General features: G+C 40.2%; 1 protein-coding gene and 2 pseudogenes across 1 annotated transcript; all 3 read left to right on the forward strand.

Annotated features, from left to right (window-relative positions):
- Positions 1 to 284: 284 nt before the first annotated feature.
- LOC112390778 (RNA polymerase II subunit A C-terminal domain phosphatase SSU72 pseudogene) lies at positions 285 to 872 on the forward strand (annotated as a pseudogene).
- Positions 873 to 2,778: 1,906 nt separating this feature from the next.
- LOC112390779 (RNA polymerase II subunit A C-terminal domain phosphatase SSU72 pseudogene) lies at positions 2,779 to 3,365 on the forward strand (annotated as a pseudogene).
- A 3,227-nt stretch (positions 3,366 to 6,592) lies between these two features.
- LOC112390756 (olfactory receptor 52B4-like) lies at positions 6,593 to 11,711 on the forward strand. Its single transcript, XM_024731823.1, is given in 3 exon segments — positions 6,593 to 6,605; positions 10,748 to 10,963; positions 10,966 to 11,711. Coding segments are annotated over 3 exon segments (975 nt in total).
- The last annotated feature ends 13,038 nt before the right edge of the window (positions 11,712 to 24,749 follow it).

Raw genomic sequence — 24,749 nt, forward strand, 5'->3', positions numbered from 1 at the left:
AGATTTAGACGTTCAGGTGATTTAACGCCTGGATGGTTCTGATGACTGGATTGGGTTCTCTGGTCAGAGCCCACTATCCAAACCCAATCACTCAAGAGCTAAGCCAATCATCAATCAAGAATTCTCCTCCCACTGTGGGGAGGTGACTCCATATAAACCCGGTTTCCGTTGTTTGACAGTAACACAGGTTGGGAGAGCTGGACCCAGCCGGTCATCCTTCTGGCTTCAGAGTTCCCTCGGCCCCTGAAGTCCACTCATCTGGCTGGGAGTCCCAAGGAGCTGCCATCATGCCCTCCTCTCCACTCAGGGTGGCTGTGGTCTGTATGAGTAACATGAACAGGAGCATGGAAGCCCACAGCATCCTCATGAAGAAAGGGTTCAATGTCAAGTCTTTTGGAGTCGGATCCTGTGTGAGGCTCCCAGGACGTGCAGGTAACCTCCCCGTGGTTTATGATTTTTCCACCACGTATGAGCAAATGAGCAAGGACCTTCTCCGCAAAGATGGAGAACGCTATAGAAGCAATGGTGTCTTACACATCTTGGGAAGAAATGAGAGAATCAAGCCTCACCCGGAAAGATTTCAAGAGTGCAGGGATCCCTTTGATGTCATCTTCACATGTCAGGAGGGCGTCTATGACAGGGTGGTGGCAGATCTGTGCACCCGAGAGCAGGAGACCTGTCAGCCTGTTCACGTGATCAACGTGGACATAAACGACACCCTGGAGGACGCCACTCTTGGATCTCTGATCATCTGTGAGCTCTGCCAAGGTCTCCAGCAGGCAGATGACATGGAAAGCAGTCTGGCTGAGCTTCTCCTGGCAGCAGAGGGGAAAACAGGAAGGAGCTTTCTGCACACGGTCTGCTTCTACTGAAGATCTTGGCTGGTTTGAACTCCTTCCTCGGTAAGAACTTGTGCCTGGACTTTTGGGCTAGTTGGTATTTTCTGTAAGAAGCGTATTCAAAACTCTTTCTGCTAAAGGACATGTGTATGATTTTTTTTTCAGAGACACCCCAGCCAGGGAAGGAAGTGGAGAAAAGCATTTTATGGGAAATGGAACATGGACCACCACTGGGCATAAAACCCTTCCAACACTGGGGACAGCATTCGAGGTACTTTCCTTGGAAGAGACAATTCAGTGCTCACATTGTTCCGTGAGGAAGTGAACATCAAGGAACTCCACTTCCAGATGAGCAAACCATGGCCGATCCTCCGAGTCTCCCCCCTTCACCTTCTTCACATTATATGGCACCAGTTTGTGTACTAGTCTTCAAGGGTTGGCTTAAAGAAGTATTTCTCAATTCTTCTGAAACATGGTCCTCCCCTCTGGTCTTGATTATAGTTTGAGCCCGAGATCTTGCTCTTCGCCGTGTGTTAGAATGTTTCAGGTCTGGGTCACTGACGCTAATAAAAAAAATTTCATGCTGTATGTAAGTTCTGAGTACATTTTCATTTATGCCTGGTTTTTCCTACAATGACTTTTCTCTTACGAACATCCTGCTTCCCTTGTGCTCTTGAAGCCCTGCTTGGAATGAATTCCCAGGGACTTCCAAGGTACAGCCAAGGCTCAGGACCCTCTGCTTTGAGACAGCTGCTCTCATGCTTTGGTGCACATCATAATCACCTGAAGGGCTTCGTACATCCCAGATCTCCAGGCTCGACTCCCAGAGTTTCTGATTTGGTGGTCTGGGGTCCAAATTTGCCTTTGTCTCACATTCCAGGTTGATGTTAAGGCCCTGGGTCTTGGATTCACGCTTTGAGAAGACCGAGTGCATTTACTGAGGTAGGACTCTTTGCAGTGTGACAATCACTATAATTGACAGAGGCACAGGGACATAAAACCTGTGGCTTTCTAAATGGATGTTCATCCTGTACCATTTTGAAGTGACAGGACTGTCTCTCCTTCCTGTTTGGTGTCCCGTTCATGAGTTTTACCTCTATGACCTTTGCTCAGTCAACTGTGCAAAGTAACAAAAGGAATGGAGCTAAAAATGACTATTTCAGTATAGAATGGTCTGACAGAGCCGTACTTGAAGACATGGGGGAGCTGGTGGAGGCCACTTCAGTCCCTGGAGAATCATCATGAATTCAAGAAAATCAATAGGAGGATGTGTAGTGTTCTTGTAACTCCTGAAACACTGTCAGCAGGGATGTTTTCCAGGAGTCGCTTTTTACACTGGTGAATCATTTTATTACTTTATGGGCAAAACTGTAGGAATCCTCCAGAGATTTGACACAATTACACTTCTAGAGTATCAGCTGATGAAAGGAATATGAAACAACCCTTGTAATTTTATGTAAAATTGACTGAAGTGTGAGCTTGGAAGTTTCAAACACGTTTTTCACAGGCATGTTCTCAAGTCACTGCAGGGGCTGGTGACAAGTTTTGGAGGAGTCTAGGTAATTTGCCTAACATCAATCGTAGCCCCATCCACAGGTGCACCAACAGGGCTAAGTGGAGATTTCAAGACACACCCACGGGGTAAGCATACCCGTGTGGAGATTTAGACGTTCAGGTGATTTAACGACTGGATGGTTCTGATGACTGGATTGGGTTCTCTGGTCAGAGTCCACTATCCAAACCCAATCAAGAGCTAAGCCAATCATCAATCAAGAATTCTCCTCCCACTGTGGGGAGGTGACTCCATGTAAACCCGGTTTCTGTTCTTTGACACTAACACAGGTTGGGAGAGCTGGACCCAGCCGGTCAACCTCCTGGCTTCAGAGTTCCCTCGGCCCCTGAAGTCCACTCGTCTGGCTGGGAGTCCCAAGGAGCTGCCATAATGCCCTCCTCTCCACTCAGGGTGGCTGTGTTCTGTATGCGTACATAAACAGGAGAATGGAAGCCCACAGCATTCTCAGGAAGAAAAGTTTCAGTGTCAGGTCTTTTGGAATGGGATCCCTCGTAAGGTTCCCAAGACTGGTGCCCAAGGAACCAGTGGCTTATGACTTTTCAACTTCATGTAATATGATGCACAAGGACCTTTCCTGTAAAGACTGAAAATACTACAAAGGGAATGGAGTCTTACACATCTTGAAAAGAAATGACAGAATCAAGCCTCACCCAGAAAGATTTCAAGAGTGCAGAGATCCCTTCGATGTCATCTTCACCTGTGCGGAGAGAATCTATAACAGGGTTGTGGCAGATATGTGTGCCAGAGATCAGGAGACCTGGCAGCCTGTGCACGTGATCAACGTGGACATAGAGGACACCCTGGAATTAGCCACCCTTGGATCTCTGATCATCTGTGAGCTCTGCCAAGGTCTCCAGCAGGCGGAAGACATGGAAGGCAGTCTGGCTGAGTTGCTCCAGGCAGATAAGGAGAAAACAGGAGGGAACTTTCTTCACACAGTCTGCTTCTACTGAAGATCTTGGCTGATTTCAGCTCCTTTGCAGATAAGAACTTGTGCCTGGACTTTTGGGCTAGTGGTATCTTCTGTGAGAAGTGTCCTCAAAGCCCTTTCCACTAAAGGCTATCTCTATGATTTTTTTCAAGTACCCTTTTTTTCAACCCAGGGAAGGAAGTGGAGGAGAATATATTTCATGGGAAATGGAACATGGACTGCCAGTCGGCATCCAAAGCCTTCCAATTTGAGGGACACTTGTGTGGGTACTTGACTCAGAAGAAAGAATTCATGCCTCTCTCTCGCTTTGTCACAGCCCACCCTTCCCCCTCCCCATATCCTGAAGTCCGTTCTCTAGTAGGTCTGTGTCTTTATTCCTGTCTTACCCCTAGGTTCTTCATGACATTTTTTCCCTTAATTTCCATATTTAGGTGTTAGGATCCGGTATTTGTCTTTCTCTTTCTGACTTACTTCACTCTGTATGACAGCCTCTAGGTCTATCCACCTCATTACAAATAGCTCAATTTTGTTTCCTTTTATGGCTGAGTAATATTCCATTGTATATATGTGCCACATCTTCTTTATCCATTCATCTGAAGATGGGCACTTAGGTTGTTTCCATCTCTGGACTATTGTAAATAGAGCTGCAATGAACATTTTGGTACATGACTCTTTTTGAATTATGGTTTTCTCAGGGTATATGCCCAGTAGTGGGATTGCTGGCTCATATGGTAGTTCTATTTGTAGATTTTAAGGAACCTCCATACTGTTCTCCATAGTGGCTGTACCAATTCACATTCCCACCAGCAGTGCAAGAGGGTTCCCTTTTCTCCACACCCTCTCCAGCATTTATTGTTTCTAGATTTTTTGATGATGGCCATTCTGACTGGTGTGAGATGATGTCTCATTGTAGTTTTGATTTGCATTTCTCTAACGAGAGGCATGGACATATATACACTACCAAACGTAAGGTAGATAGCTAGTGGGAAGCAGCCGCATAGCACAGGGAGGTCAGCTCAGTGCTTTGTGACTGCCTGGAGGGGTGGGATAGGGAGGGTAGGAGGGAGGGAGATGCAAGAGGGAAGAGATGGGAACATATGTATATGTATAACTGATTCACTTTGTTATAAAGCAGAAACTAACACACCATTGTAAAGCAATTATACCCCAATAAAGATGTTAAAAAAAAAAAAGAAGAAAGAATTCAGTGCTCACACGGCTCTGCAAGGAAGTTAACCTCAAGGACTCCGTTTTCCCGATGAACAAACCACGGCTTATAATCGAGTGCTGGACAAGTGATGTGATGAAGGATGCTCTGGAAAAAAAAACCATTGTGTATTCCATCCATTTATATCAATTTCCTTTTGCCCTTTTGGCGAGGTGTATGTTAGTATTTTTTTTCGTGAGATAAAATTATATTAAATGTTTGAACTTTGAAATATTTTTATTTTTAGATTGTATGTCTTTTACTAATGCCAACTGTATTAGAAACTCAGGGTAGATAACGGGTGGCATTTATTACTAAAATCCTGGTATGATCTGTTTAATTAAATAGCTCATTAAATGAAATAAAACCTCTAATTTAAAGATAAGGTGTCTTTTCATTTGTGGTAGGGGATGCATATTACAAACGGATCCCCTTGGCTTCTTATTGTTCAAGCTATTTGAATTCCATGGAGAAAAGCATTCTTTCCTAAGGAGAATTTTCTTTATGCTTAAAACATTCATCATTTTGAGTTTTGTGCTCCTCTGAAAGTGGATCCTTACTATTGGGAAGTAAAACACTCTTGGTTCTAATCAGCAGTGGCGCCAAGTCCCGTGTGACGTGCAGGAGAAAATAAAGGAGAGGTAGTTGGGTTGGTTGAATTAGGTTACTTGCTATGTCACAAAGTAGATGTCGACTTTCTTTACAGAGTGTAGGCACATTGGAGCAAGGTTGGACCTGTTGGGACTAGCTTGTACAGTAATTCCTGAGGATAAGAGTGGACCCAGTTGTAGGGTGGTGGCTCTGGAGAGGTGGAGTAGATATGGGACCAGAGAGATATTGGAGTTGAAATTACAGGACTTGCTGAAGAGCAGAGAGAGGGAGGAATTTAGAAGCACTCTCAATTTTCTGGTTTTCACCATAGGTGACCAGGTGCACGTACATTCATGTGGCAGTGCTGTGGTAGGGCGGTGAGGGTTTCTTTCCTGGTAGATTCAGTACCCTTTATGATCATTCTCTCCTCTGATGGTTGGTAGAGGGTCGGGATAGGTGCCAGGAGGGGATAATCCATTGAGGCTATCATTTCATGTGATGGGAACACCAAATTGAAGTAGATTTTTAGGTAGTTTTGGGTGTTCTGAAGATAGAAATGTTTTGTCCAGTTGGTATTATTTTTGCTGGAAAATCCATTTTGAAGAAAATTTAATATGTTGCTAATTGAGTTCCTATCTGTTTGGGCAAGTCAAGGAAAATATGACACATGAGTAAAATGTTGCAGGTGCCAAAATGGAGTGATTACAGTGATGAATTACAAAATATAAAGTGTATATAAAATAGATAACTAATAAGGACCTACTCTATAGCACAAGGAACTCTTTTCAACTCTGTAATGAGCTATATGGGAAAAGAATCTAAAAAAGAGTGGATTTATATATATATAACTGATTCACTTTGTCATACAGTAGAAACTAATACAACATTGTAAATCAACTATATAGTCCAATAAAAATTAAAAATAATATATTTACTTAAAAAAACAAAATAAAAAGTGTATGTGAATAAGTGAAAAGGAATGGGACTGGATTAAACAGATGGTGGAACATTGTTTGTCTAAGAGTCCTTATAGGCCATAAACATATAAAAGAGATTGGAAAGTTAGAACTTTAATGTTGTTGAATTTACTGTTTCAATTTTGATCTAGTGGTAGAGTTCTTGATGGAACTGTAGAAGTTGGTGTCTCTTGTAGAGTTAGAAAAATGCAGTTGAGGGACTTCCCAGGTAGCCCAGTGGTTGGGACTTCACCTTCCAAGGTAGGGGGTGGGGGTTCGATCCCTGGTCAGGGAGCTAAGATCCCACATGCCTTGCAGGAAAAAAGCCAAAAAATAAAACAGAAGCAAGATTGTAACCAATTCAGTAAAGACTTTTAAAAAAATTGTCCACATCACAAAAATCTTTAAAAAAAAGATGCAGTTGAGGAAGACACCAAAACCCTGAACATTGTTGGCATTAAGTGGGTAAACTTTTGGTTGCTGGAGTTGGTAAGAATGAGAGCAGAAGGTGAGTTAAAGGTCACCTGGGAGGCTGCCTGGGCCCATGTTTCCTCCCGAACCCGTGCAGCACCGGAGACAGATTAGAAGGGGTGATTGGAACCCAGAGATCATTTACGTGGAGCTATAGATGTTACCCACAGTGTTTAGTCAGGACTGCAAACTGCTGGCTATCTTCGGGTCTTACTCGTGGTGAGTGCAGTCCCAGGATGCCGAATCCTGATCTTCATCATTGGACAGTCCTTTTACCAGTATCTTAGGATGCTCTTCATTGTGGCAAGTTCTTTCCAGCTTCAGATCCATCAAAATTGAGTCAGAATTTGGACCAGAAAGCTGCTAAATTCTCTGTGGTTCTCCGTGTGCTACATTAAAAAAAATCATTGGGTGGGGAGGATGGGGCTAGATCAGGTGTTAGTTAAATATGGTGGGAGAATAGTTGCCATGCGGTCTGAACACCACTGGTGTCGGTAGTTTTGCTAAATGGAGGGGAAGTTATGCTTGTAAGTTGTAATTGTAGCTAACAGTAATATCGTTCTGTCTAACCATGAGGAATGGGAAATAAAGATTTAGATGTGCTACTGGAAATACAGCAGTTTCTTGAGTAGACAGACATGGTTCCAGTTAAGACACAGAGGCAAATGGAATATTTAGAAGGTTGTTGAAGATGAAATGGCAGCATTTAGATGCAAATTGCTGTAAGATATGAATATACATGTAACTAGAAAAGTTAGGTATGCCAAGATGGCTTTGTGACTGTGACTGGGCACATGGACACAGCTGCAGGTGTATCTGATCAAGTTTTATTTCTTAACCTGGGTGATGTTTGCCTTATAAGAATTTGTTAGGCCATTCATTTGTTTTGTTTTGTTTTCTGTATTTGTGTGTTTACAATAACAATTTTAAAAAGTCCAAAAACGACAGAAATACTTTATAATTCAAGAAACAATAACGTCACAATATAAGTGTGTCAGTAGCTTCATTTGTAATTATTTTATTTCAATTCCCTCACTTCCCAAGTCCAATCTACCCTGATGTTGCTTCTTGATTATATATTCACCTTCTGACTGTTGTTCCTACTTTCACTTCACTGTAAATCCACTGGGCAGAGGATATAATACTTCCACCTCACTCCATTGGCCAAAGCAAGTCATGAGGCCATTACAGATGCAAGGGAGTGGATAATAGACTGTAGCTCATGATGGAGGAGTTGTCTTGTGTGGACAGCAGAGGGAAGAATTATTGCCATCCATTTGTTCAGATAGTCCCACTCGACACACTATCAGATTGACAAATGTTCAATGACTTGACAATATAGTCTACAGGCAAGTCTGTGAGGAAGAAGTTACTTTCATACATTGCTGTTAGTAATGAAAGAAGTGTAGCCTCTCAAAGGGAATCTATCCACACAGGACAAAAAATACAAATGTATTTAGCCCTTGACCAAGGTAACCCTACTTGTGGAAATAGACCATCAGATCTTTCAATAGAATTATCCAACTGGAGAAGAGACAGAAAATACAGAAAAATCAAGAGACTTTCAAATACTGATGCAACAATGTCAAAAGGTCTAACATATGTGTTGTTTTTGGGATGTCAAAATGAAATGAGAGAAGGGGACAGACAAATGTTTTGTAAGAAATAATTGCTGAATATATCCAAATGTGGTAAAAACAATAAATTTACAGATCCAAAAATCTCTGAGAACTTCAAGGACTTTAAAAACAAAGAAAGCCATGAAGCTACCTCTACAGATCAAACTGAAAATTAAGATAAAGTGAACAATCTTGAATGCAGTTAAAGGAGTTAGTTAGGCAAATGAAATAGAGACATGTCTAAGGCATCAAGACTCACACGTCTCCTACTAACTGCTAAGCTCGTACAATTCTATACCCTTAGACAACAGAGGTAAACATCAGTATTCATGACTCTGGAATTTGAAACTCATGTGAATTTCATTAATTGTTTTCATGAAGAATAAAACTTTAAAAACCATGAGTCCATATTAATTGTAAGTATTTGTATTCCTGTTGCATTACAATAGGCCTAAAGCAAGGCTGGTTTACATGGTAGATGATTTATGTGTCAGATTATCTGGAGATGAAAAAGAGAGAAAAGGAGCAGGAGGAAGTGAGGAAGATGTGAAGTGGTCTTAGAGACCCAGCCCATTTAGGAAGAAGGTGAGGCTCTTGGAGACAGTTCTGTCCCTGGAGCCCTGGTGTAAGTGCTTTCCCTCAAGGGCTCTAGTGACAGAGGATAAACAGCCCAAATCCTGCAACAAGGTAAATTTCATCTCCAATTGAACGGCTGTTCCTGAAGACTCAGTCTAATGCTGATAAATTAATTATACACCTGCAGATGGGGTTGGTTCAAGGATGAAGGTAAGTGCTGGGCAGGTGTTATGTCCCAGACAGGCCAGAGGGTACAGGACACTTGGAGGCTGTTAATATGTGTGGAATGATAGTGACCAGAGACACAAATCTGGCTGGTTCTAGCAGAAGTGGAGGGTGAGTCTGGGGAGGGAGGTGAGAATACATGGTCTATCTGATGTTCCTGAAAGTTAGTAAATAGAGTCATCATCCAAAAAATAACTGGTGCCCAATAAGTGGACCGGGCATTAGAAGATGGAGATGCTGACTTAGACTGCAGATATGTCTTGGCAAATATGAGAGGAGCCCTGAGAATGTCTGGGATCTGTGCTGGGGTTCCTAAAGCAGGGTGTGGAAAGAGGAGACCTCCAGGCCCTCTTAGGCAGATGTGAGAAGAAAACATGAGACAGGAGACATTTGAAAGGGGATTTCTAGGATGAACATGTATTACACCAAAGTCGCTCTATCAGGAGACCAAACAGGCAAATACCCCTGAGTTCCCTGGCTTCCATTTTTCAGTGAAACCCCCCCCCAAAACAAACAGCACTTCCCTTTTACTCCTTTTCTCCAAACACACACCCATCCTCAGCTTCTATCATCTCCTCCCTTCTCAAGCCCCTCTCTGTGTTGAATTATGTCTTTCTGGCTTTTTCCTTCTCACAGAGCAGCCCTATACTCTCCAGAGACAGTTCACTGTATCAAGGCCAGTGACTAGACTCTCTTGACCAGTAATTGTAATTGTAGAACAGGTTCTTCCATCACTGGGAGGATGGTTATAGGAGCTGATTTTCCTCCGCTCAAAGAAGAAACAGAGGCACCAAGAGAGGTAACCTGGGATGGAAGATAAACTATTAATGAGCCTAAGACATAACTTATACTGAGATAGATATTCTGAGATACCCGTCAACAGAAAGAATCAACATTTATCTCCAATATTCTAAAACCATCTGCTTAAAGTTTGCTTCACTCTCAAACTTAATGCCCTAGGATCCTGGAAGTTTCCCATTTTTTTCTGCATCTGGTTTAATGAATGAATGAATGTACACTAAGAACCAAATGACAATATTTCTGCCTGCAGAAAAATTTTCCAATGTCATCCCCATCCCCTTCCAGCACTGATGCCTTATTTTCCAATTTCAGTCATTTCTAAACGTAGTTGCTAAGATGTGGGCATGAGCAGTGTGTCACCTCAGGCACTCAGGCCCTGTCAGTGTTATTCCTTAACCTTTGTCTACTGAATCCCTTCACAAGTGTGCAAATTGTATGTGGTGAATTCAGAGAGATTTAAAATCTCATTTCCATCAGTTAGGCTAAATCTGCCTGTATGACCCCACACGCTGCTTTCTTCAGTATTCCCTGTGCATAGCCGCCCGGATCTGAATGAACACTGTTCATAAATGGTAAACTTCAATTTGAATACCTACGTTTTCCATATTACTTCGTTCTCTTTTCATTCTCTTTATGATAAACCATCCACCACAAGGTGAAGTTCAAGTTTATATTCAAGAAACCTCTTGTTACAGCCTCCACAGGTACATATAATGGTTTCCTTTGAATATTCATAAGCCTCTGTTGGTAGGAGAAATATATACAATGATATGTTTTGTTTGATTATCTGGAGATATGCATAACTTTTAATTAGACTGTCACTCATTGAAGCAGAGAACATACCCTATTGACTTTTTATGTTTCTTATTATTTGCATGTTTAAAGAAGATGGAGAGTGTGAGATATGCCAAAAGAATATTCCAGGAAAGTCTGGATTTTTCATCTCTGTGAGTATGAGGTGTTGTCTCTGGTGGTTTCCATGGGTATGTTTCCTTAAACCACACTGGTGTCAGTCACACAGTCTTCCACTTGCTGGACATCCCTGGCCTAGAGGACCAGCACGTGTGGATTTCCATCCCTTTCTTCTTTTTGTACGTCATTGCCCTATCTGGGAACAGCCTTCTTATATTCATTATTGTGACAAAGCACAGCCCCCATGAACCCATGTACCTCTTCCATGCATGCTGGCTGGGGCAGACTTTGTCCTCTCCATATGCGTAGTACCTCAGTCCTTGGCCATCTTCTGGTTCTGTGCTGGGGACATCTCCTTGAATCGCTGCATCACACATTTCTTCATTACACACAGCACTTTCATGTCTGAGTCAGGGACCTTGCTGGTGTGGCATTTGACTGCTACATTGCCATATGCTTCTACCCACTACCCACTTCTTACACACACACTGATTGGGAAAATTGGTGTTACCATCTTTCTGAGAAGTTATTGCATGATTTTCCCCATGATATTTCTTCTGAGAAGATTGACTTTATGCCAAAGTAATATAATTCCAGACACCTGTTGTGAACACATTGGCTTGGCCAAATATGCTTGTAATGACATACGAGTAAACATGTGGTATGGACTCTTTGTTATAATGTCAACAGTGGTCTTAGATGTCCTATTAATTTTCGTTTCCTACACGCTTATTCTCCATGCTGTCTTCCACGTGCCTTCCCAAGATGCTTGTCACAAGGCTCTCAACATGTGTGGCTCTCATGTCTGCATCATCATCCTCTTTTATGGGCCTGCGATCATCACAACGCTTACTCAGCAGTTTGGAAGCCAGGTTCCACCTCATATGCACATCTTGTTGGATAATGTGTGCATTATGGCTCCACCTATGCTGAATCCCATCACTTATGGGATCAAGATCGAGCAAATTCGAGAGCAGGTAGCTCACATATTTTTTCCAATGCAGAAATAACTTTGGAGGAGGAACAGCGTTTTCAACATCTCTAGCTATCCATGATGTGAACTATGGAACTGGTGGATATAAATGCTAGTGGTAAACTAACACACTAGGTAATAGTTTAGTGAATTGTTTCTGTAGAATGTTCACCAGGTAGGTACTGAACTTCCAGTTTCTACTGTCAAAGCAGTACAGGGAGCAGTGTCGTGTTTGACTGAGTAAGCTCCATCCTGCACAGAGTATGTGGCTAGAAATAGGACTTCCCAAAGTCTTACATCTTACATATCACTAACCTGATCTTTGGTAACAGAAGAAATGAGAACAATGCTCTGGTTTCACATTTTCTTCAATTATTCGTCACTGAGTTTCTCATCCTTTGAGACATCTTGTGACATCCCTGAACTATCACATATAAACCTGCATTCCTTTATGTCTTTCTAGGTAGCTAAGCGACTTTCTTAGAATCAGTGATTCTTAGGGTTTCAGGTATTTTTATTACACTATAATTTATATCCTATCACATATATGTCAGAGTACAGGAATGTAAGTGAATTGCTTGAATCACATTTTCAAAACCTGTTGGGAGACTGGGGCTGATCCCTTGTGTAATGGGAAAATGCTAATGTGGTATTTGATGGATGCTATGTACCAGGAGAATGTTGAAGAATGGGAAGTCCCTCCATCTTCACATAAGACCATGATCTTCAGTGATCTCATCAGCTGGGCAGTCAAGGACTGTTTTTTGGCCTCCTTTAATGCAGTACTTCCTAGATCAATTTCCAAGGAATCTGCACTTCCATTGACCCTCCAGCTCATTAACTCTTTACCTTTCCCAATTCATGTCATACTCCAGATATATCCATGCTTTGTCTTGGGATAACATCTCTTGACTTGTAGAAAATATTTTCTCCCAGGTTTATTGAGATATAGTTGCCATACAACATTGTGTAATTTAAGGTGTATATCTTGTTGTTCCTACACACTTAGTTTTTTACAGCATGATTGCCACAGTAGCATTAGTTAACACCTCCATCATTGAACAAAACTATCATTTCCTTTTTTTGTGCTGATCACATCTAAGATGTACAATGTTATCGACTTTCAAGTATATGACACAGTGTTGTTCACTCTAATCACCATGCTGTTGTTATCCTGAGAACTTAGTCCTCTTCTAACTGGTAGTTTGTACCCTTTGACCAACATCTCCTCCTTTCCCCCACCCCCAGACTCTGGCAACCACCTTTCTATTACCAATCTCTCTGAGCTCAACTTCTTTAGATTTCACATACAAGTGATATCACACAGTATTTATTTTTTCTCTGTCTAACCTATTTCACTTGACATAATGCCATCAAGTTCTATCTATGTTATCACAAATGGCAGGATTTATTTATTTTTTAATCTGGAATAATATTTCATGATATATATGCTGTATTTTCTTTATCTATCCATGCATCCATGTACACTTAGGTTGTTGCCATGCCTTAGCTATTGTAAATAATGCTGCAATAATAAACCTGGGGGTGCAGATGATTTTTGAGTCAGTATTTTCATTTCCTTCAGATAAATACCCAGAAGTGCAATTTGAGGATCACATGGTAGCTATATTTTTAATTTTTTGAGGAACCTCCATACTCTTTTCTGTAGTGGTTGCAACAATTTACATTCCCACCAACAGTGCACGGTGGTTCCCTTTTCTTCACATCCTCACTGACACTTGTTATTTCTTGTCTTTTTGATAATATCCATTGCAAAGGTGTGAGATGACATCTCCTTGTGGTTTTGATTTGTATTTCTCTGATGATTAATGATGCTGAGCTCCTTTTCATGTATCTGTTGGCCATCTGTATGTCTTCTTTGGAAAAATGTTTATTCAGATCCTCTGCTCATTTTAAAATCAGATAGTTTCAGTTTTTCCTATTGAGCTGTATGAGTTCTTCATATATTTTGGATATTAAGCCCTTACCATTGTTGAAGAATTCAATTAACAATCAAATTGAGAAGAAAAAGAGAATTTTTTTCAAGCCAAACTGAGGATTATAACCCGGGAGACAGACCCTCGGAATCTCTGAGAACTGTTCTGTCTCTTAGAAGTCGAATGCAGAGTACATTTTTGAGACAAAGGATCATACATCAAATGACATACTGACATTTTACATAAAGTTCACCAAAGATACATAGTCCAGATAAGCAGGTAAAAAGTGAACAGCAAGTCACCATGACCCCCTACAGAGTTGGAAAGAAGGCTGATATTTTAAGAAGTTACAGTGTTAGCTTCAGAAGAAAGGAAGAAACACATTGCTCTTTGTGATTGAGAAACAGTTCTCCCTTTGAGGAGATCTGTTTAATGTGTAAGGCAGATGCACATTGCACATTAGGGAGGGAAGGAGGAAGCCCAGACAGACAGAGCAAAGAATCTTATGTTTAAATGTTCTTGTCCTGCCTTAAATATTTAAATGTTCTTGTCCTGCCTTAAAATATACATTTTATTTCATTACCAGATATACGATTTGCAAATATTTTTTTCCCAGTTGGTAGGTTGTCTTTCCATTTTGTTGATGGCTTCCTTTGCTGTTCAGAGGCTTTTTAGTTTGATGTAATCTCACTTGTTTATTTTACTTTTGCCTTTGGTGTCAGTTTCAAGAAATTATCACCAAGACCAATGTCACATGGCTTACTGCCTATGTTTCCTTCTAGGTGTTTTAGAGTTTCAGGTCTTCTGTTCAAGTCTTTAATCCATTTTGAATTGATTTTTATGACTGGTATAAGAGAGGGGTCCAGTTTCACTCTTTTGCATGTGGCTATTGAGTTTTTCCAAGACCATTTGTTGAAGAGACTGTCCTTTCCCTATTGTATATGCTTGTCTTCTTTGTTGTAATTCAATTAACTTTATATGGATAGGTTGAGTACTTGGCTCTCTTTTCTGTTCCATTGATCTATGTGCCTGTGTTTATGCCAATACCATGTTTGATTACCATGGCTTTGTGATATAGTGTGAACTCAGGAAGCATGATGCCTCTAGCTTGCTCTTTTTCAAGATTGGTTTGGTTATTTGGGGTTTTTGTGGCTCCATACAAATTTTAGTATTGTTTTTCTGTATCTCTGAAAAATGCCATTGGAATTTTTATAGGGGTTGCATTGTATTTGTAGATTGCTTTGGGTAGTATGGTTCTTTCAACAACACGAGTTCTTCCAATCCATGACCACAAAATAATTTTCCATTTGTTTGTGTCTTCTTTAATTTCTTCCACCAATGTCTTATAGTTTTTAGGGTACAGGTCTTTCATCTCTTTGGTTAAATTTATTCCTAGGTAGTTTATTCATTTTATGTAATTGTAAATGGAATTGTGTGTTAATTTCTCTTTTGGATTGTTTGTTATTAATGTATAGATACAGAACTGTTTTTTGTGTATTGATTTGTATCCTGCAAGTTAGCTGAATTTGGGTTTTTTGCTAACAGTTTTTTGATTACTACTGAGTTTGAATATTTGTTGGATCGTTTTATTTCTTCTTGTGAGTTAAAGATAGCTATCATTTGTTAAGTGATTAGCAAATTGCAGCTCCATGCAATAAGCATGATACCGAGGAAACTGAAACTCTGCCAGGATCAATGGAAGAGGTAGGGACAAACCAATTTCTGTTTTATTTTTAAAGTCTGTTCTCTTGGGTCCTTTAACTTGTAAATGATCTGGCTCTTCCTCTCTTTGCTCATTTAACTCTTGAAAGCTCTATGTTGTTCTTTTCTATTTTCATTTATTTAAAAAAAATAATTATATTTTCTCTATTATATTTAGTTTAACTATTTGTGCAGTATTTTATAAACTTTTTATTTTATATTGGAGTGTAGCTGATTAACAAAGTTCTGATAATTTCAGTGCACAGCAAAGCGACTCAGTCATACATATACATGTATCCATTCTCCCAGAAACTCCCCTCCCATCCAGGCTGCCAGAAAACATTGAGCAGAGTTCCATGTGCTATACAGTAGGTCCTTGTTGGTTATCCATTTTAAATATAGCAGTGTGTACATGTCAATCACGAATTCCCTAACTATCCCTTCCCTCACGCTTCCCCCCAGTAACCATAAGTTTGTTCTCTAAATCTGTGAGTCTGTTTCTGTTTTGTAAATAAATTCATCTGTATCATTTCTTTTTAGATTCCACATGTAAGCTATATCATACAACATTTCTCTTTCTCTGTCTGACTTGCTTCAGTTAGTATGATAATCTCTAGGTCCATCCATGTTGCTGCAAATGGCATTATTTCATTCTCTTTAATGGCAAAGTAATACTCCATTAGTTAAAAAGAAAGACAAACATTAATAGCTATATTTGTGAAATATACTTTGTCTTTTTCATTGTTTAATGTTTGAAAATTCTTAAGCTATGATTTGAATGTTGTTTACATCAATTTCTATTTTTAGTTTTTAAAACTTAAAAATGAAAGATTATTTAATCAATAGAGAATTTGAGTGAGGATTACATGGGATATTATACATAAAGTACTTGGAAAGGCATCTATAGACTTAGAGGTTTTATATATATATTTGCTGTCATTATGATTATGTTCATTCTTTTTTGTTTCATTGAAGTTTTATTTATTTCTTTATTTTATTGATTTACAATGTGCTAGTTTCCAGTGCATAGCAAAGTGACTCAGTTATGAGTGTATATGTATATATATTCTTTTTCATATTCATTTCCATTATGGTTTATTACAGGATATTGAATATAGTTCCCTGTGGTATAAAGTAGGACTTTGTTGTTTATCTATTTTAGTTTTAAATTATTATTTTAAAAAACTGATGTATAGTGGAATTACAATATTGTGTTAGTTTCTGGTGTACAGCATAGTGATTCAGATATATATATGTGTGTGTGTATATATATATATATATAATCTTTTCCTTTTCTTTCTCATCAAAAGTATTAGAAGATATGCAATGTAGTTCCCTGTGCTATACAGTAGTCCACTGTTGTTTATCTATTTTCTATATAGTAGTTTGTATCTGCTAATCCTAATTTATCCCTCCTCCACCCCCTTTCCCCTTTGGTAACCATAAGTTTGTTTTCTATGGCTGTGAGACTGTTTTGTAAATGAGTTTACTGTTTTGTAAATGAGTTAATTTTTGTTATATTTTAGATTCCACATATAAGTGGTATTATATGCTATTTGTCTCTCTTTCTGACTTACTTCGCATAGTATGATAATCTGTGGGTCCATCCATGTTGCTGCAAATGTCATTATTTTGTTCTTTTTATGGTTAAGTAATATTCCATTGCATATAAGTACCACATCCTCCTAATCCATTCTTCTGTCAATGGACATTTAGGTTGCTTCCATGTCTGGCTATTATAAATAGAGCTACAATGAACATTGGGGGTGCATGTATCTTTTCAAATTAGAGTTTCCTCCAAATATAGGCCCAGGAATGAAATTGCTGGATCATGTTGCAACTCTATTTTTAGTTTTTTGAGGAACCTCCATACAGTTTTCCATAGTTGCTGCACCAATTTACATTCCCACCCACAGTGTAGGAGGGTTCCCTTTTCTGCCCACCCTCTCCAGCATTTGTTATTTATAAACATTTTAATGATGGCCATTCTGACTGGTGTGAAGTGATACCTCACTGTAGTTTTGATTTGTATTTCTCTAATTAGTGATGTCCAGCATCTTCTTATGTGCTTATTGGCCATCTGTATCTTTTCTTTGGAGAAATGTCTATTTAGGTCTTCGGCCCATCTTTTGATGGGTTGTTTTGTTATTGAGTTGTATGAGCTGTTTGTATACTTCGTAAAGTAAGCTTCTGTTGGTTACGGTTTGCAGATATTTTCTCCCTACAATTCTGTAGGTTGTCTTTTCATTTCATTAATGGTTTATTTGCCGTGCATATTTAATTTTTTTTTTTTTTTCCAGTACGCGGGCCTCTTACTGTTGTGGCCTCTTCCATTGCGGAGCACAGGCTCTGGACATGCAGGCTCAGCAGCCATGGCTCACGGGCCCAGCCGCTCCGCCGCATGTGGGATCTTCCCAGACCCGGGCATGAACTCACGTCCCCTGCATCAGCAGGCGGACTCTCAACCACTGCGCCATCAGGGAAGCCCTGTTTAGTATTTCTGATGTTTGTTTTGTGACCCAGGATGTGGTTTATTTTGTTGCATGATCTCCAAAATCTTGAAAAAATATATTCTGCTGTTGATGGGCTGATTTATACTTGTCCATTAGAATTTGTTGGTGGTGTTATTCAGGCTTTCTCTATCTTTGCAGATTTACTGTCTAGTAGTTCTATCAATTAGTGAGAATGGGCTATTAAATCCCCAATTATAAATGTAGATTTGTCTGTTTTTCCTTATAGTTGTATCAGTTTGGGGAGGAGCTTCAAGATGGCAGAAGAGTAAGACGCGGAAGTCACCTTCCTCTGCTCAAATACATCAGAAATACATCTACATGTGGAACAACTCCTACAGAACACCTACTGAACGCTGGCAGAAGACTTCAGACCTCCCAAAAGGCAAGAAACTTCCCACGTACCTGGGTAGGGCAAAAGAAAAAAGAAAAAACAAAGGCAAAAGAATAGGGACGGGACCTGCACCAGTGGGAGGGAGCTGTGAAGGAGGAATGGTTTCCACACACTAGGAAGCCCTTTCGCGGGCGGAGACTGCGGGTGGCGGAGGGGGGAAGCTTCGGAGCCGTGGAGGAGAGCGCGGCAACAGGGGTGCGGAGGGCAAAGCGGGGAGATTCCCGCATAGAGGATCGGTGCCGACTGGCACTCACCAGCCCGAGAGGCTTGTCTGCTCACCCGCCGGGGCGGGCAGGGCTGGGAGTTAAGGCTTGGGCTTCGGTCGGAGCGCCGGGAGAGGCCTGCAGGGGATTAGTGCGCCACGGCTAGCCGGGAGGGAGTCCGGGGAAAAGTCTGGAGCTGCCGAAGAGGCAAGAGACATTTTATTCCCTCTTTGTTTCCTGGTGGGCGAGGAGAGGGGATTAAGAGCGCCGCTTAAAGGAGCTCCAGAGACTGGCGCAAGCCGCGGACCCCAGAGACGGGCATGAGACGCTAAGGCTGCTGCTGCTGCCACCACCAAGAAGCCTGTGTGTGAGCACAGGTCACTATCCACACCCCGCTTCCGGGGAGCCTGTGCAGCCAGCCACCACCAGGGTCCCAGGATCCAGGGACAACTTCCCCGGGAGAATGCAGGGCGTGCCTCAGGCTGGTGCAATGTCACGTCAGCCTCTGCCGCCGCAGGCTCGCCCCGCACTCTGTACCCCCTCCCCCACCCCTCCGCCTGAGTGAGCCAGAGCCCCCGAATCAGCTGCTCCTTTAACCCCGCCCTGTCTAAGCGGGAACAGAAGTCCTCAGGCAACCTACACCCACAGGCGGGGCCAAATCCAAACTGAACCCCAGAAGCTGTGCGAACAAAGAAGAGAAAGGGAAATTTTTCCAGCAGCCTCAGGAGCAGTGGATTAAATCTCCACCATCAACTTGATGTGCCCTGAATCTGTGGAATACCTGAATAGACAACGAATCATCCCAAATTGAGGTGGTGGACTTTGATGTTATAAAGCAGAAACTAACACACCATTGTAAAGCAATTATACTCCAATAAAGATGTAAAAAAATTTCTTTTTCTTAATAATTATTTTTAATTTTAATCATTTTATTTTATCTTCTTTCTTTCTTCCTTCCTCTTCTTTCTCCCTTTTATTCTGAGCCGTGTGGATGACAGGCTCTATGTGCTCCAGCCAGGCATCAGGGCTGTGCCTCTGAGATGGGAGAGGCAAGTTCAGGACGCAGGTCCACAAGAGACCTCCCAACTCCACGTAATATCAAACGGCGGAAATCTCCCAGAGATCTCCATCTCAACGCCAAGTCCCAGCTCCACTCAACGACCAGCAAGCTACAGTGCTGGACACCCTACGCCAAACAATTAGCAAGACAGGAACACAACTCCATCCATTAGCACAGAGGCTGCCTAAAATCATAATAAGGCCACAGACACCCCAAAACACACCACAAGACGTGGACTTGCCCACCAGAAAGACAAGATCCAGCCTCCTCCACCAGAACACAGGCACTAATCCTCTCCACCAGGAAGCCTACACAACCCACTGAACCAACCTTAGCCACTGGGGACAGACACAAAAAACAACGGGAACTATGAACCTGCAGCCTGCGAAAAGGAGACCCCAAACACAGTAAGTTAAGCAAAATGAGAAGACAGAAACATATAGTAGATGAAGGAGCAAGGCAAAAACCCACCAGAGCAAACAAATGAAGAGGAAATATGCAGTCTACCTGAAAAAGAATTCAGAATAATGATAGTAAAGGTGATCCAAAATCTTGGAAATAGAATGGAGAAAATACAAGAAACGTTTAACAAGGACCTAGAAGAACAAAAGAGCGAACAGTGATGAACAACACAATAAATGAAGTTAAAAATTCTCTACAAGGGATCAATAGCAGAATAACTGAGGCAGAAGAACGGATAAGTGACCTGGAAGATAAAATAGTGGAAATAACTACTGCAGAGCAGAATAAAGAAAAAAGAATGAAAAGAATTGAGGACAGTCTCAGAGACCTCTGGGACAACATTAAATGCACCAACATTCGAATTATACGGGTCCCAGAAGAAGAAGAGAAGAAGAAAGGGACTGAGAAAATATTTGAAGAGATTATAGTTGAAAACTTCCCTAATATGGGAAAGATATTCTTTTTAAATATTCTATTGTCCGTCTTTATCCTACAAGTAATTTAACCTCTCTTTATTATTTTGTAACTCTTTATTTCTTTGTGTCACATTGGGACACATTTTTCTAACCTATCTTTAAGTTTCTAATGATCTCCTTAGCCCTATCTAATAAGCTGTTTAAGCAATCCATTTTTTTAATGTTTTTAATTTCAAGGATTGCATTAAAAATTAATAGATATTATTCTTTAAGAGTAGTTTTAGGTGTATAGAAAAATCGAGTAGAAAGTAGAGAGAGTTCCCATATACACCCTACCCCCTTCCTCCTCCTTTGATCAGAGAGTTTCCCCTATTATTAGTGTCTTGCATTAGTGTGGCATATTTGTTACAGTTAATGAACCAATACTGATACATTATTATTAATGAAAGACTGCAGCTTATATTAGGGTACACTCTTTGTGTTGTATGGTTTATGGGTTTTGAAAAATGTATAATGACATGTATCCACCATTATAGAACTATTCAGAATATTTTCAATGCCCTAAAAATCCCTGTATGTCCCTATTTACCCCTCTCCTGCTCTCTCAAAATTCCTGAAAGCCATGGATTTTTTTTTTTTAACTGTCTCCATAGTTTTGCCTTTTTCCAGAATGTCATAAGGTTGGTATCATACAGCACGTAACCTTTACAGATCACCTTATTTTGCTGAGTATAATGCTTTTAAAATTCCTCCATGTCTTTTTGTCTTATCTCACTTCTTTATCTTGCTGAATAATATTCCATTGTTCGGATGTACCTGAGTTTGTTCATCCATTCACCTGTTCAAAGGCATTTTGGTTGCTTCCAAAATTTGGCAATTATGCATAAAGATTCTGTAAATGTCTGCGTGCAGGTTTTTGTGTAGACATAAAATTTCAGCTTCTCTGGGTAAATACTAAGAAGTGTGATTGCTGGATCATGTGGTAAGAGTATGTTTAGCTTTGTAGGAAACTTCAGAACAGTTTTCTAAAGTGTCTTTACCATTTTGCATTTCTACCAGCAATAAATAAGAGTCCTATTGAGCCACATTCTTACCAGCATTTGGTGTTGTTAGTGTATTGGATTTTAGCCATTCTAATAGGTGTGTAGTGGTAACTCATTGTTGTTTTAATTTGCATTTCCTTAACGAAGTATGATGATATTGGCTATTTTTTCATAGGCTCATTTGACATCTCATTGGACCCTCCTTACCAGGACAGCTGTTGGTTAATTTATCAACATTTTCCTCCCCAGACTATACAATCACTGCAAGTTTTAGCCCAAATAATGCTTTGCAAGTTCATGACTATGAATGCTCAGGCTAACCTTTCTTATTGGTGTCCAGAGAACAAATGGAGGGATTATTACTTGACAGGAGAGACAGTTCCTCAGCAAGAAGGAATGAAGAGAGAGTAGGAGCAGATGTAGTTGTGTTTTAAGATTTAGAGTCTTGAATTTGTGTGGGTTTCTCACTGATCAGTTCTGATTTAGTAGGCTACCTTTTCTGCCAAAGGTAGAGAGGTGGGTTCTTGAATCAAGGTTGGAGGTTTGAATAGGGTGTACACACGAAGCATTAATTAGGTGGAGTGGGAGAATGAGCTGACTTGAGCAAAATGTGTAAACTGGGCTCTGTTGGTAGTCTAGGTTGGTAATCATTTAATGGCACCATTCTGTTCTCTGGGTGACTACCCAAATCTAGTTATTGATTTGGTGTATAATAATTTTGGAATGGGCCAGAAAGAATGGAGAAAAAGATTTAAAGGATTTGAGAATACTTAGAAGAGATTTATTATAATGAAGAGCATGGAATCTAAACTTAAGAATCAGAGAGTGGGTTGGTGGTTTGGAAAGAAAATTGTAGTGTTAATAGATTAGCAGTTTTTATGAGGCTTAAAAAACAGGCATAGTTAAGACATATTTGGGCTTAAGTACTTATGGCTGGACAGTGGGATGTTAGAATTAGTGAATTTGGAAAAGGAGAAAGGAGGTGGTTATGGGAGTGCATAACTACAGTAGAGTGAAGGGAAAGACAACTCAGATTAGGAGGAAATGGAATCAAGAGCACAGGATGAAGAATTAGCTTTCCACATGGACACCGAAGTCCTTCTAATACTAATGTAATGACTTGCATGCATTTGTTTATGAGGGAATTGAAAAGAACTTAAGACAGCATTGAAGAGTAGAAGGGAGACAGCATGAGTCTCAAAGCAGAATTAGTCTATAAGAAAGTGACTGAGCATTATTTTGGAACAAAACCTGGGAAATATTTGGAAGTAAAAATGGCCTCCAAATCAGTTTATAACTTTAAAATATCAAGAGCTCCCACAAGTTCTAAATATATGGCAGCAAAGTACTAATGAACAAAAATATTTAACTGGAGGATTTTGCTTTTTGTCTTTGTACCATAAATTCCACAAAGGCAACTGTGTTGTTCACTCTTGTATTGCAAAGTGCCTGGCACTGAGTAGGTTGCCAGTGAAAAAATTTAACTTTGTCACAAAAAAAGAACTATAAATAATTATGAAAGTATGAGAAAATTACATCAATAAAAACTACATAGAAATAGAAACATGGCCATAATAATTTCCTTCTTTTGAATATTTAAATAAAATAATCTGGAAAACATACAGAAGTTTATCTATAAATATACTCATCACAGGGCTTCCCTGGTGGCGCAGTGGTTGAGAGTCCACCTGCCGATGCAGGGGACACGGGTTCGTGCCCCGGTCTGGGAAGATCTCACATGCCATGGAGCGGCTGGGCCCCTGAGCCATGGCCGCTGAGCCTGCGCGTCCGGAGCCTGTGCTCCGCAACGGAAGAGGCCCACGTACCACAAAAAAACAACAAATATATATATATATATATATATATACTCATCACAGAATTCTTTTAGTGAAGTATAGTTGGCTTATAATATTCTATTAGTTTCAGATGTACATCAAAGTGATTCAGTTATATATATATAATTTTTTCAGATAATTTTTCATTATAAGTTTTTACAAGATATTGAATATTTTCTCCTGTGTTACACAGTAAATCCTGTTGCTTACCTACTTTATATATAATGGTGTGTATATACTCCTAATTTATCCCCCCTCTTTCCCCTTTGGTATACATAAGTTTGTTTTCTATGTTTTGTCAGAATATTTTTTTTAATGTCTTTATGGAGTATAATTGCTTTACAATGTTGTGTTAGTTTCTGCTGTACAACAAAGTGAATCAGCTATATTTATATATGTATTGCTATATTCCCTCCCTCTTGAGCCTCCCTCCCACCCTCCCTATCCTACTCCTCTAAGTCATCACAAAGCATCGAGCTGATCTCCCTGTGCTATGCAGCAGCTTCCCACTAGCCATACATTTTACATCTGGTAGTATATATATATCAGTGCTACTCTCTCACTTCATACCATCTTCCCCTTCCCCACCGTGTCCTCAAGTCCGTTCTCTACATCTGCGTGTTTATTCCTGCACTGACACTAGGTTAATCAGTACCGTTTTTTTTAGATTCCATATATGTGCGTTAGCATACGGTATTTGTTTTTCTCTTTCTGACTTACTTCACTCTGTATGACAGACTCTAGGTCCATCCACCTCATTACAAATAACTTAATTTCATTTCTTTTTATGGCTGAGTAATATTCCATTATATATATTTGCCACATCTTCTTATCCATTCATCTGTCGGTTTAGGTTGCTTCCATGTCCTGGCTATTGTAAATAGTGCTACAGTGAACACTGTGGTATGTGTCTCTTTTTGAATTATGGTTTTCTCAGGGTATATGCCCAGTAGTGGGATTGCTGGGTCATATGGTAGTTCTGTTTTTAGGTTTTAAGGAACCTCCATACTGTTCTCTATAGTGACTGTATCAATTTACATTCCCACCAACAGTGCAGGAGGGTTCCCTTTTTTCCACACCTTCTCCAGCATTTATTGTTTGTAGATTTTTTGATGATGGCCATTCTGACCGGTATGAGGTGATACCTCATTGTGGTTTTGATTTGCATTTCTCTAATTATTAGTGATGTTGAGCATCTTTTCATGTGTTTGTTGGCAATCTGTATGTCTTCTTTGGAGAAATGTCTATTTCGGTCTTCTGCTCATTTTGGGATTGGGTTGTTTGTATTTTTAATATTGAGCTGCATGAGCTGCTTGTATATTTTGGAGATTAATCTTTTGTCAGTTGCTTTGTTTGCAAATATTTTCACCCACTCTGAGGGTTGTCTTTTCCTCTTGTTTATGGTTTCCTTTTCTGTGCAAAAGCTTTGAAGTTTCATTAGGTCCCATTTGTTTATTTTTGTTTTTATTTCCATTCCTCTAGGAGGTAGATGAAAAAGGATCTTGCTGTGATTT

This window comes from Neophocaena asiaeorientalis, unplaced genomic scaffold (assembly GCF_003031525.2).
Source record: "Neophocaena asiaeorientalis asiaeorientalis breed wild unplaced genomic scaffold, Neophocaena_asiaeorientalis_V1.1 scaffold232, whole genome shotgun sequence".
Lineage (NCBI taxonomy): Eukaryota > Metazoa > Chordata > Mammalia > Artiodactyla > Phocoenidae > Neophocaena > Neophocaena asiaeorientalis.